At 47.6% G+C, this 12490-nt stretch overlaps 2 protein-coding genes across 2 annotated transcripts in view; both read left to right on the plus strand.

The window, feature by feature from the left end:
* Window positions 1-10437, plus strand: part of LIX1L (Lix1 homolog (chicken) like) — a 10565-nt gene extending 128 nt beyond the window's left edge. Inside the window, exons 1-6 of the mRNA XM_010565539.1 lie at window positions 1-206; window positions 5796-5959; window positions 7053-7193; window positions 7943-8038; window positions 9800-9877; window positions 10053-10437. The exon at window positions 1-206 is cut by the window's left edge and continues 128 nt beyond it. Of these exons, the coding sequence (XP_010563841.1) occupies window positions 1-206; window positions 5796-5959; window positions 7053-7193; window positions 7943-8038; window positions 9800-9877; window positions 10053-10295 (928 nt within the window). The 3' untranslated portion in view covers window positions 10296-10437. The remainder of the gene's footprint in view (window positions 207-5795; window positions 5960-7052; window positions 7194-7942; window positions 8039-9799; window positions 9878-10052) is intronic.
* A 2018-nt stretch (window positions 10438-12455) lies between these two features.
* The window catches only part of RBM8A (RNA binding motif protein 8A), a 4109-nt gene continuing 4074 nt past the window's right edge, over window positions 12456-12490 (plus strand). Inside the window, exon 1 of the mRNA XM_010565605.1 lies at window positions 12456-12471. Coding sequence (XP_010563907.1) covers window positions 12456-12471 — 16 coding nt within the window. The remainder of the gene's footprint in view (window positions 12472-12490) is intronic.

Genomic DNA, 12490 nt, shown 5'->3' on the forward strand with positions numbered 1-12490 from the left:
GGTGGCGGCGCCCTTGCCCGCCGTTCCGCCCCCGACCGGGCTGGGGTTGGGGTTGGGGCTGGGGCTGCCGCCGCCGCCTCCCCCCCTGGGGCTGCAGGGACCCGCCGCGCCGCCGCCGCCCGGCGCCGGGCCTCCCGCCGTGCTTCGGGAGGCGGTGGAGGCGGTGGTGAGGAGCTTCGCCAAGCACACGCAGGGCTACGGCCGCGGTGAGCCGGGGGCGGGCGGGGGAGGAGGGGGCCTGGGGGGCTGAGGGCGAGGGACCCGGGGGGAGACCCTTTTCCCGTACTTGGCCCCTTCTCGCCCCGTTTCCTCCGTGTCGGACACCCCACCCCGGGGCCGCCCTCCTGCTGCCCTCGCCCAGGGCTGGCTCCTCTGCAGCTTGAACTGGTTTCTTCCTCCATCTTATTCCCCACCGCCTTCTCCCAGGGCATGGGATCCTCTCCCCTCTCCCACGCAGTCCGTGCCCCAGGGCTGGGACTCTTCTTTACCCCTTTTCCTTCCCCCCGGCCCCACTCTGGAGCCCAGGCGCCCTATGTCCCATCTCATTGCTGTAGGGTCTGGCATCTTCTCAGGGTGTTTCCCTGTCAGTTCCCCCTTTTCCTTCCAGCCTCGTGTCCGGGATTATCCCATCCCAGTCCTCCTTCCCCATTAATTCTCCCGTGTCTGGGATTCCTGTTGTAACCCATTTTCCCGGGTCCATGCTACCCTTCCCCCTTCTATCTTCTCCAGCATGAGCTTTAAGGTGTGGACCTCTCCAAGACCCTCTTCCTTCCCTGGAATTTGCCTGGCAGCCTTGTTGGGTGAGGGCCCTGCTTCCCTTTGCTTCCCACCACCGAGCTTTGAACAGCCTTTCCCTGCAGATCTATGATGTAGAGAAAAGAAGAGAATTGGGAGCCTCTCCCGTGGCTGTATGTTCCCTATCCCAGTGGTGTTCAGCTGGTGGTTTGCCCATGCGATGGGTTATAAGAGTGACCGAGGAGTCACCCTTGACTGTTGTCATTAGGTTCAACGTCAGTAATAAGCGTTTTGTGCCATTTGTGGAGACTTTTCCAGCGTCTGCTGCTGTCTCAACCCTCGTGCTTGGGATTTCCTAGCCCTGCAGAGTGAGCTCATATGGTTTGGGTGATGTTAAAGGTGAGCGTGGGGAGGAAAGGAGGATCCCTGCTCCAGCCCGATCTATTTGGGGCTGCTTGTGCCAAAAACGTGAAAGTGAGTAAAGTAAAACTGCCGAGTCCATGGCTTCTCTGAGTCCGCCTTTTCCCTAAGGAGTCTCATGGTTTCAGGGGTCAAACTAGAGAGACATTCACAGATCTCTTTTTCTTAGAAAGCTCTGTGGCCTCTTAAATGCAAACATTTGTTTTTATGGTATCAACTGTTTCCAGATACCTGATTTGATGTGGTTTTTTGCTTTTGTAAATCAGGGAAAGAAGACAAGGTAGGGGTAGGCAAGTATATAGGTGACCCCGAAGGCAGGCGTAGGAACTTGAGCTGGGCAGACAATTCCCTAGCTTGTGGTTTAAAGCTGAGGAGGTTTCGTGCTTGTGCTGTGCCTGTAACAGGTAAACGTGTGATAAAGTTAAGAGAAAGTGGAGGGTGTTTATTTTTTTTAATGTTTTTTAGATGCTTTTTATGTTTTTAAGAAGGAGGACACTTCTTGTGTGGTAGTGATTTAGTCCTCTGTATGTAATTCCTTTACTTCAACTTGATGTTGTGACAAAAAAAAGCTCATTTCTTTCAATGAAGGCAGCAGCGAAGAGGGCTCTGTTGGGCAATCCTTGCCTGTTCCTGGTGGCCGCAGTTTTCCTGGGATCCCCCTCAGTTCTGTGCTGTGCACAGCTGCACCCTATTGATGAAAAACCCCGTGGCTGGGAGGAGAAATCAGCTCTGCAGGCTGCTGGTGCTGGAAGAGGCTGTTGCGGGGGTGTTAAGTACTCCACCACACTCCAGCACCACGGGGCTCCAAGTATTGCATCAGAGGCGCCCAGTCGTGTGAGAGCCCCCGGAGGAGGCTCAGATCTGGGTTTCTTGTAGACTCCTTTTTGTTTAGAAAAGAAAAAAAAATAAAAAGTACGGAAGCAAGAAAAAAGGTTAAAGCACATATTTTACTGGCCCTGTGATGGAAAGAATCTTCCACCCCACCCGAAAGGAGACACTTTGCAACTATTTTGAGTTCCTGGCTTCTTCCGGCTACGGCAGCAGGTCCAACAGAGGCGGTCATAGGCTTCCAAATGGTGAGTGCTTGGCAGTCGGCGCCACCGGCATGCGGGGGGACCGCTGCTCATCTGGCTCCGGAGCAACTCGGCACCATGTGGAATCACTTACTTTTCTGTATTTAATATGCAAGTCAGATGTGCTATCATATACACAACGCTGGGATACGGGGTTATGCTCCAAAGCAATAAACAGATATGAGTGATGGTCAGAGCAGGCTCTGCTTTGTGTCTCCCGGCTTCTCTTTGTCTTTTCTCGGAGTGGCAAATCTAAAGGGTAAACCTCTGACAGGAGCCGCCCCATGTGGGTTAAGCTGTGCTCTGTAAATCTGTGGGTCTCCCACAGGTGGGTGACAAAGTTTTTCTAGAAGATCAGCATTTCCAGTTCCTGCCCTCAGAAATGCAAACAGACAGACTAAAAGGTATCGACTGATGCAGATAATAAGAGTTCCAGTGTTTTAAGCTGGTAGAGAGACTTGCTCTACTTGCAGGCATTTAAAATACCTTTTACAGGTTGAGTTTCCCATTAAACATGACCTTGTGTAAGGTGCAAAGATAACATCACCTCTTCAGCATCTTTACCTACGTTCAAACCATCCAGTTGTTTTTCTTTCTCCCTAGCCCGAGCTGTTGTGTTTCGTGTTCCATAAGGGATTAAAATCCTTCAGGGTGCAGGTGTCCCTGCCTTCTTGAGGACCGTCCTCTTGCAACTGTGAGACACAACAAGATTTAGGATGCTTTCTGTAAATGAAAGCAAACTTCACATCTCTTGCTTCTTTCCCCCACATTGCTATTTTGTGATTTAATGGGAGGAGGGGGTGAATGAGCAAGGCTGAAAATCATCGATCCGGAGCAAATACAGACTAAGATTTCACTTAGGATTCAGCACACTGTAGCGCTCAGCCAGTATTTGTCTGCTAAATACGACATGTGCAGCGTTGTAGCTGGAGCTGCGCTGGGGAGGAGAGGGCAGATGGGCAGGCCTCTGTGTGTAGTGGCACGGTTTGCTTTCCAGCCTTATAAAAGCATATTGTTCTGAAGCATTTGTAGAGTTTCAATTAGGTATTTTAGTCTCTCATCTCCTAAAACCATCCTGCCTGCGGCAGCTGGAAGTGTTGAATCCAGTCTGTGAAGAAAACCTCTTTTGGATGCTTCTCAGCTGCCTGACCTATTGCTCCAGTTGCTAACGAAGTACCAGCCAGCGTCTGGCATAGAAGAACCCTTGTCTTGGGCTGAAAACAAAATTCCGTGCCCGTGCACGTGTTGCATGGCATTTCCTCATTAACCTGCTCTTAATGCCAACTTCTCAGACTTCACTAAATTAAACCAAACTATAATTTCTCTGAATTTTCAGAGTAATTCTGTGTGTCGTGGGAATTTGCGTTGCCTGATGTAGCTCGGCTTTCTCTGCAGTTTCTTGTGTGGTCGCTGCTGTGAAGTCTCAGTTGCCCTGTGCCAAAGAATCCCTGAAGCCGTTATTGAATTGGGCATTGTCTCTCCAAATCTGTTGGGGATTATGTGCATGACTTACACTGTCCCTGGGAAGGGAATCTGCCTGGATGGATGGGAATTCTGTCTGGGTATTGGTGCACTGGAGAACTGGCAGTGAACTGTGTATTGTTTGTATGGCTTTTTGTTAGTCTTCAGTGGAAAATTGCCTGTCTTGCATGTTTCATCAAAAAAAAAAAACCCAAACCAAACCCCAAATTAAACTTGAAAATAATCCAAAGCGACTGCTTTATGAACAAATGCCCTGAAAAGCCTGTGGTTGAAAGAGAAGGGAAATGCTTAGTGAGGAACTACTGTGCTAGTGACTCCTCGCCTGGCTTCATCTTACAGAACGTAATAAAACAAAAGGCTCAAGCTTACTGTCTTCCTGAAAGCTGCCTGGCTGAAGACCTAAAAAGTTACAGCACTGTGTGGGCAACCGAAAAGCTAAGCCAGGGTGGCTTGTGATGGTCTTGGCACCTCAGGTTTCACGCGTGGCCTCAAATTAACCTCCCTTTTACATCTTACCCTGGGAGATTTTGAGAACAGCAGCCCCGTCTCGCTTGGTGCTCTGCCTCGGTGCTTGCTGCGTTGCATACAGCTCCTCACAGGAGAGCTTGTGTGGGGATTTGGAGATATTTTTCTTGTTTTGCTTAAAAGGAGAACTCTGGAGTGGAGTCCTTTTAACAGCTTTTGCATTAGTGAGGAGTTGTTGTAATCTATTTTGCAGATCGCCTTGCTTCAAAGCAATTGCTGAGATTAAAAAGGCTGAGAGAAGTAGTGCTGAGAAAGAGCTGAGGGCAGGCTTTTCCTACAGCTACCTGTCAAACTCTTCAGCACAGAAAGAAGCTTAGAGGAAATTCGTTGGGACTTAGAGCATTAGACACTATGAGGGTCATTTTTCTTGCCCAAACCTTGACAAAATAAAGGGTGGGTAAGCAAAGGAAGTCCTTGCAGCACTGGGGATTAAAAAATGAGGAGAGTGGCAGGACAGCTGGCTCATTGTTACAGCAAACACTTCTAGTTCTTGCATGCATATTAAAATAAGAATTTAATCTCATGGATTTAGGCTGCACGCCGATTGCCGCAAGGGCTGCGTGCATTAGTTGGCTGTGCATGGTGTGGACTAGCTGCTGGGTCGTTAAACTTGAGTAAGTGCTCAAACCCTGTCTAACAAATTTGGTGCTCCAGAAGAGGTGCCTGCTTAAAAACGACTTCTCCTTACAGAAAAGACTGTAATTACCAATGTCAATGAGGGCTAACATTTTAGGCTCTGGTTTCCTAACTGGGATGGAAAAACCACTTACTATAACAATGCTAATCCTGGTCTTAGCCTGTGATTCACTGTTTGGTTATGCATCCTCCCACGGCGAATGGCACAAACGAGATTCTCCAATTAGATGTTTCTATTCTCCTCTGTTCTGTTACACACTCTCTGTGTCGTGTTCCCACCCAAATTACAGGGAGTTCTGCCAGAAGGCCTCAGCTGGGTAGCTTTACGCCTTGGGTCACTTCTTGTGTCTTCATCATGTTGTTTTGAGCTAGGTACATGATGTTCAGCGTAAAGGCAGGTGGTTTCTACAGGTCTAACAGTGCACACACAGGTCAGCTGCTTCATTTTTATCTTAAATGTAAGAATGTCAGTATTGAGGATCAGCTGAGGCAGGTGAGCGAACCTGCTGAGCTCGTTGACAGCCCTCTCATGGAGGAAAAAACGCCTCGCTGCCCTGCTGCTCTGCAGCCTTTTTCAAGTCCTCTTCTGAAAGCTTTTCCCTAAGTTTGTTGGAATGAGAAGAGCTTTTCTGTAGGAAGCTTTGTTTTATAACTCGGTGGTTCTCCTTACGTTCCTCTTGCTGGGAGAGGTGTGCTTGTGTTGACATCATGCACCTACAGCTTCCCTTGAAGCTGATGGTTTTTAATACAAGATATAACTGAGCTCCCTGGACAGGGCCCTGCTTGCGTAGGTGGGAATACACTGAACATTTATGCCGTGCTGTTTCTGGATGTGGCCGTTCCTGGCAGGTGATACCTGAGGAAACCAGCTTCCCAGGCTCTTGTTTTCTGTGTCTGAACTCGATTCTACTTCTGTCTCCTCAGTGAATGTTGTGGAGGCCCTTCAGGAGTTCTGGCAGATGAAGCAGTCGCGTGGAGCTGATCTGAAAAACGGAGCCCTCGTGGTGTATGAGATGGTCCCTTCCAACAGCCCCCCTTATGTCTGCTATGTCACCTTGCCGGGAGGGAGCTGCTTTGGCAGTTTCCAGGTACGATGGCTTGGTTGGAGGCTGTCCCTGTTGCGTAGCTCACTCTTTAAAGCAGTCTAACTCGGGTGCCCTTAGAATCTTTCCCCACCAGAATTAGTGCTCAAATACCTTTCTGCACTGGGCACAGCGTTAACGTTTTCCTGCTGATTTGAAGCATGTGAATGACATGGGTCTGACTGTAACCCTCTAATTTCAAGCTGGCTAGTAAGCATTCCTAATTGCCCATAAAACCCCACCCGACTTCAATCCGGGAAGGCTGGGCTGTAAATTTTACTTTGCTGTATGTACTGTATTCCCTACACATGACTGACTTGGACCTTAGCAGAGCTGAGGTAAGATATGTGGTATCAGAGAAAACTGTTAGTTGGCCGGTTTTGATACTTTGTTCTCCTTCCTAGGATTAAGCACTGGGATGTATTTACATGATGCAGCTCGGACAAACTGGTAGAGTAGTATTTCCTTGCAAGGGCTCTGGATTTGACCCCGAACCTCTTCTCAAGGTGCCAAAAGACTCTAGAAATCAAAGCATAATATTGGATCAATAGTTTCTCCCCTCATTCTGTTTAAAAGGAAAATGTCCAACCCAAATACCTCATCCGAAAGATTAAGGTCCAAAAATCACAATGGGTCCTGACTGCATTTCAGATTCCTTTGCTGCAGTGGCTTTAGGCAGTTACTCTCTAGTCTTGGTTTGAAGAATGTATCCAAAAGAAACAGTTCTAGCAGCTACAGGGTCTACCCATCCTGAAGAGCGGTCCTTGTGCTTAAGAGTAATTTTGTTACGTTTTGGTTTTAAGCTAATTAATTTTGTTGATGATCTGACTGGTGGCGTTTCCTGATGCAGATACTATGTGCTGAGTTCAGCTGCCTGCCTAATTTTTTTGTTTAGCATGGTTGGGATAGCTGTGGTTTAAAACTAGCTCCTAATGATTTCAGGATGTCTGAGAGCACGACTTTCCAAAACTACACAACACTGCCACCTAATTCCTATTTCGTGTGTTGGGGGGAGAAGTTCGGAGCATGAGGCCAAGGGGATCTTGGTCATCTTGCTGTCTTTCTGTCCTGAGAAGTCCTCTTTCTTGTCTCTCCTCAGTTCTGTCCAACCAAGGCTGAAGCCCGAAGGAGCGCTGCGAAGATTGCACTAATGAACTCAGTCTTTAATGAGCATCCCTCCCGGAGGATCACAGATGAGTTCATTGAGAAGAGTGTGTCGGAGGCCCTGGCATCTTTCAATGTAAGGTTTTTCAATGCCCAGACGGCTGCAGTTGATGGGGACGGATTGACTGGGGAAAAAACCTCAAAACATGGGAAGAGAAGTTTTCTTTTACATCTGGAACTCTTTATGGCAGGTTTTTTTTCAATGACTTCTGAGTATTAAAACTTTAACTGTAGCTCTAATTCTTGTTCTCCTGCTTCTCCTCCCACACAGTCTCACACTCTACTCGAGTTTGATTGTGCTGCCCTCATATCAGGCAGGACAGGATAATAAGACTGAGATGTTGATTCATGTGGCCCTTCTGTGACCAGCTTGTCACATTGGCTAGTTTTCTTTAAACCAAATATTTTCCAGAAACTTTAGTTTCTAGCGGTGGGAGCTTTGCATTCTTCTTTTACTGTCCCACTTATACCTTATCCTGGAGGGAGTTCTTGCTGTGCAGTCACATGGCACTTGATGGTACCCAGAGTATGGTAAGAACTTTGAAATCACCATAATGGGCTGCAGAAAAAATCCCGTTTCAAGCAGCATTGCCAAAAGCAGAGCGGGCTCTGTTGCTCCGTGAGAGCTGTAATGAACGATGCAAGTATTCAAGGCTGAATTAGACCAGTAAGGTGTCTGCAGGCACGAGGCTGAGGTGTGTAAGGCTGTCCTCCTTAATCTGACCTGGAATTACTGGAGTGGAGCTGATGTAGCAGAATTTGAAGGTACCAGGTGAGCTGCACTTGCTCGGGAATTGCAGCTCTTAAATGAAATGTCTGTTGCAGGGCAATCGAGAAGAAGCTGATAATCCCAACACTGGGATCGGTGCTTTCCGCTTCATGCTGGAATCCAACAAGGGAAAATCGATGCTGGAGTTCCAGGTACTGTTCATAATTTAATTACACAGTTCAGGCAGTGGGTGGTTTGATCTTTCAGCTACATTTATAGTGCTTTGTGTTCAAAATAAAAGTGGGGCTTTCCTCTTAGAACACAATTCAGGATTTGTGGCACTTTCAGGTGCTGGTATAGCCACAAAATACTTTGAATTGGGCTTCTCTCTGTAAACGCTCTTTGATGTTTGCATGGCTCAGTATTGTGAAAGGGTCGTGCATTCTTCTGATCCAGTGTTTTCAGTGCCATAGTATTTAGATAACTGGTGCTGGAGGTCCAGGCGGTATATCCAGGTACCTTAACTCACAGCATTAAGTGAGCCGTTTCATTTGTGATGTTTATCCTCTCCCTGTAAAATGGGAGAGATCTGGCTTCCCTTAGGAAAGCTGGTGAAGATCTTTCATCCAAAGACATTTTGATTGTGGAATTAGGAGTCTTGATTACTGTCGTTACATGCCCTCAAACCACAGCATTATCTGAGCAGTCTTCGTATCCTACTGAAATATGCTCAGTCTGTCTCTCGTTACGACAAAACATCTGTGAAATGAAAAGTACAAACTGCTGAGGGAAACTGCTATAACACTTATCAGTTCTGGTTAATGGGGCAGAAGGAGTCCGTGCAGAACAGATGACTGAGAACTGAGATTCTTCTGGGCTTTATTCCAGCCTTTCCGAGGAAATCGCTCCTATGAGTGGAGCAGAGCAGCCAGGTAACGAAGACTGTTTAGAGCACTCTGAATTCCACATGTGACTTGATAGCCTTTGAGCATGCTCCTTGTTGTCAAGCAGGACGTCTATCCCCGCATGTACAGATATATCGTTATGACAATGCTTTGAGATTCGTGAATCCTTTTAATTTAAACTTGGGTTTCAAAAGTAACTCGAAATGATTCTTGTGCAGATGAGTTGACTGTAAGCGCACCAACTGGAACTGGATTTTTAGAAGAGGGGAAATTAGACTGTAACTCTGCTCCAGACGGTGAAGCAGGCTTTGGAGGCATCTCAAAGTAGATGCCTTAAGTCTGTAGTGTCGCTGTATTTGGGGTTCTTTGCTGCAGGCAAACATTTCCCAAAGCCGACTTCTTGCCTGGCTTGTTTCCCTTGAATGGAAATAACTCAGTAGGCGGAAGACAGAAGTGTTTATATTAATGGGCCTGTTTACACAGGGTGACTCTGTTATGTATATTCCTTAGGCTGTGTTTGTGCTTGGGAAGCCTAACTAGTTGCTGCAAGTTTATGAAAGAAAATTTGTGTGGCCTTGAGAGAGAAATGTTTGCTTGGAAAATGTTGGATTGTCACCCGCTCTAGCTGATGGTTTAGCTTGGAGGTTGGGAGATAGGAGAGTCTTTCTTGCAGAATCCTGAAATCCCTGGGGCAGAGTGAAGCGTCAGCGTCTTTGTCTCCTCTGTAATCCACTCATCTCGTCAGGGGATTGTTCTCTAGTGGGGTAAGCCAGGCTTTGCCCTTGCATCCTGGCTCCTAGGACGTTGGTGATGCCTTCTGCCTCCCCCGCTTCTCTGGTTTTCTTGTCTTTTTGATAAATCTTAACTCATTAATGCTGGAATTCTTTTGTTCATGGACTCTGAGGTTGCAAACATACTCCGTGATCCTTGCAATTGCAAAGGACTGGGCATGATATTGCAAAGTCCTTGGCTTCTTGTTGCCATCGCTAGAAACTAGCTTGACTACTGGTAATGCTGAATCCTCATCCCCACATTTGCTCACAGCCTGACTGCCTCTTGTCATTGCAGGAGTTGATGACCGTCTTCCAGCTGTTGCATTGGAACGGCAGCCTCAAAGCCATGCGTGAGAGGCAGTGCTCACGGCAGGTGAGTCTGGGCTCTGGGTGTCTCGAGCAGTTGTACTCTAGGTGCGTTAGGGTCACAACAACCTTCTGCTTAAGGTCCCTTAGCTGGCTAGGAAGCCAGATGCTACTAAGTGATGCGTGTCCTGTGTAGTGACTTGTCTTTCCTAAGCTCCCCTCCATCTGTCCGTTACCACCAGGAGGTCCTGGCTCACTACTCCCACCGCGCCCTGGATGATGACATAAGGAACCAGATGGCCATGGACTGGGTGAACAGGGAGCAGAATAGCCCAGGGGCCCTTTCCAGAGAGCTGGCTTCGACGGAGAGAGAGCTGGACGAAGCCCGCCTGGCTGGGAAGGAGCTGCGTTTCCATAAGGAGAAGAAAGACATCCTGATGCTGGCAGCTGGCCAGCTGGGGAGCATGCACTCCTCCAACTGCTAGACTCTGGCGTGCAAGTTGTTCCACTCCCTCAGGCCTGCTAACACCTCCACGCTGACGGGATCCATCCCGTGTCACGTAAAGCATGTAACACCTCTTCCAGAATTGTGGCCCATTTGCACATTATAAAGAATTTTTTTTTTTTTTTTAAAAAAAGCTCCTGTACAGATTTTTATACCTTTTAATACTTGCTTCTAGACCTGCTCCTCAGCCCCCTATCTGCTAGAGAATTCCTTCTGTCACTTTTTTTTAAAGACGGCATCAAAAATGCAGCCTTTCAGTATTAACACTGAAGACCTCTGCTATACGTTGGTACTATGTAGTCAGCAGTATTCCATGAAATGTAGCACTTCTTCCAGAAAGCTTCTGTTCTTTGGAGCTGATGCATGTCATGCAGACCTGCTTTTTTTTTTAATTTTGCTTCTATAGTAGGGAGGGGGTGTCTATCAAAACTCCTTCTTGATAAGCACACTAATTTAAAAAAAAAAAACAACAAAACCAAACCACCAACACATTCTCTCTAACACTACAATGCAAGCTGTGTGGGGGAATGCTCCCAAGCACGTAAAAGGGATTTAAAACTGGGATTTTGTTTTGGCCAGACTTAAGTCTGGGGATCAGTCTTACAGCATTCCAGCTCCAAGCTCAGGCAGGATTTGCAGTTACCCCTATGACTGTCAGGTGGCTCTATCTGTTCCTGCTCTGGCTTTTTGCTTGTGGGGTAGGACATAGTTCATTCTCTAAATAATCCACCTAATAACAAACTACAAGGCCCTGTAGTACTTAAGGGATTGGACTTGACAGTTTAATTAAGTCTGCACCAAACAGAGCCTCCTGCTCTGCTCCTTTTCAGTCCTCTTCAGGTTCTTACAGTGCTTAGCCCAGCCTGGCAGGCTGGAGATGCTGAACTCCTAACCCAAGCACCAGCAGTCAGTGTGGCAGGGGTGAAGTGGCCAGTTTATTTCCCTGGAAATGGAGGGTTGGGTGTTTTTCGGCTTCCCCAGCCAAGTTGGGGAAGATGCAGAATTTTGAAAATCTTGCAAGAAATGAGAGATGGACATGCTGTTCTCTCCAGAGCAGCTTCCAAACCAAATGTCAGACTTGGCCTTTTCAAGGAAGGTTTAAAAAACCTTGCCAGAGTTTCAGAACTTGCTAGCAATAAGAGGGGAAAGGGCTTAGCTCCTCTCCCCAAAGAGCTCTGTGAATATAAGTCTTTATTAACTAGAACTGTGTTTAAGTCTTTGTTAACTAGAAGTGTGTTTAATCCTTTGAACCAGAGCACAGATCCAGCCCCAAGCAGCAAAAGCTCAGACTAGGGTTTGGCTTCAACTCTGCTTTGCTTCTGTCAGCCAGGTAAAGGGGCCTGACCCGTCACTGTGCCTAATTTACGCTGCCCAGCTCCCTCCGCAGCTGTAACACCTCCCCCCTCCCTCCCCCCCCCAAGAAACAGTTATTGGGGACAATTCTTAGGATTTCTGGTAGAGCAGAGGACTGAGTAGTTCTTCAAGGTCAGCAGATCACACAGAGCTTACCATTCCTCAGTGAGAACTTGTCACAGGAGGAAAGGAATCGCGTGACTGCCAGGCTGGACGAAACGAAGGCGTGGGCTGCGGGTTTTGGCCCCCCTGGCCCGGAACGTTTACACAGCGTAGCCTTGAACGAGGAGAGAGGGTGATGGTGAGAGCTGTGCCGCTGGCGGAGCTGGGAGCACCCGCTTCAGAGCGTGGTCCCTTCCTTGTCATAGTGGCGGTGGAGCAAAACATTGCTGAAACAAAAATATGTCTATGCACTATTTTTTGAGGTGAATAGTTCCCTATTCTTTGTACACGTGTCAGTACTAAATCTGTATGACGTTTAGATTTTTAAAAAGACCCTTTCTGACTTTAAAGTGTTCCTGCAGCTCAACTTCAGTCAAGAAAGTAGTGACTTGTTCAAAGTAATTCCCTTATATCCCTTCCTACTTTTCCAATACGTAGCCCAAAAGCGCCAGCAGCATCTCGGCGGGAATATAAATTGAAGACAGACTTCTTTCTTCAGTGCAGCTTTGAGCTTTCTCCGTTTTTTTCCCCCGGGTGGAGGTACAAAGCCTTCGGGATTCTGCGATTTCCACCAGCAGCCACCCCTTGCGCCCTCTCCTTTCTCTGCAGCAGCCTCTCGCACAGTATGTTTGACCACAGAGGCAGGGGGGGGTTCCGGGC

Source organism: Haliaeetus leucocephalus, unplaced genomic scaffold, assembly GCF_000737465.1.
Source record: "Haliaeetus leucocephalus isolate CR32 unplaced genomic scaffold, Haliaeetus_leucocephalus-4.0 Scaffold193, whole genome shotgun sequence".
In the NCBI taxonomy this organism is placed as follows: Eukaryota; Metazoa; Chordata; class Aves; order Accipitriformes; family Accipitridae; genus Haliaeetus; species Haliaeetus leucocephalus.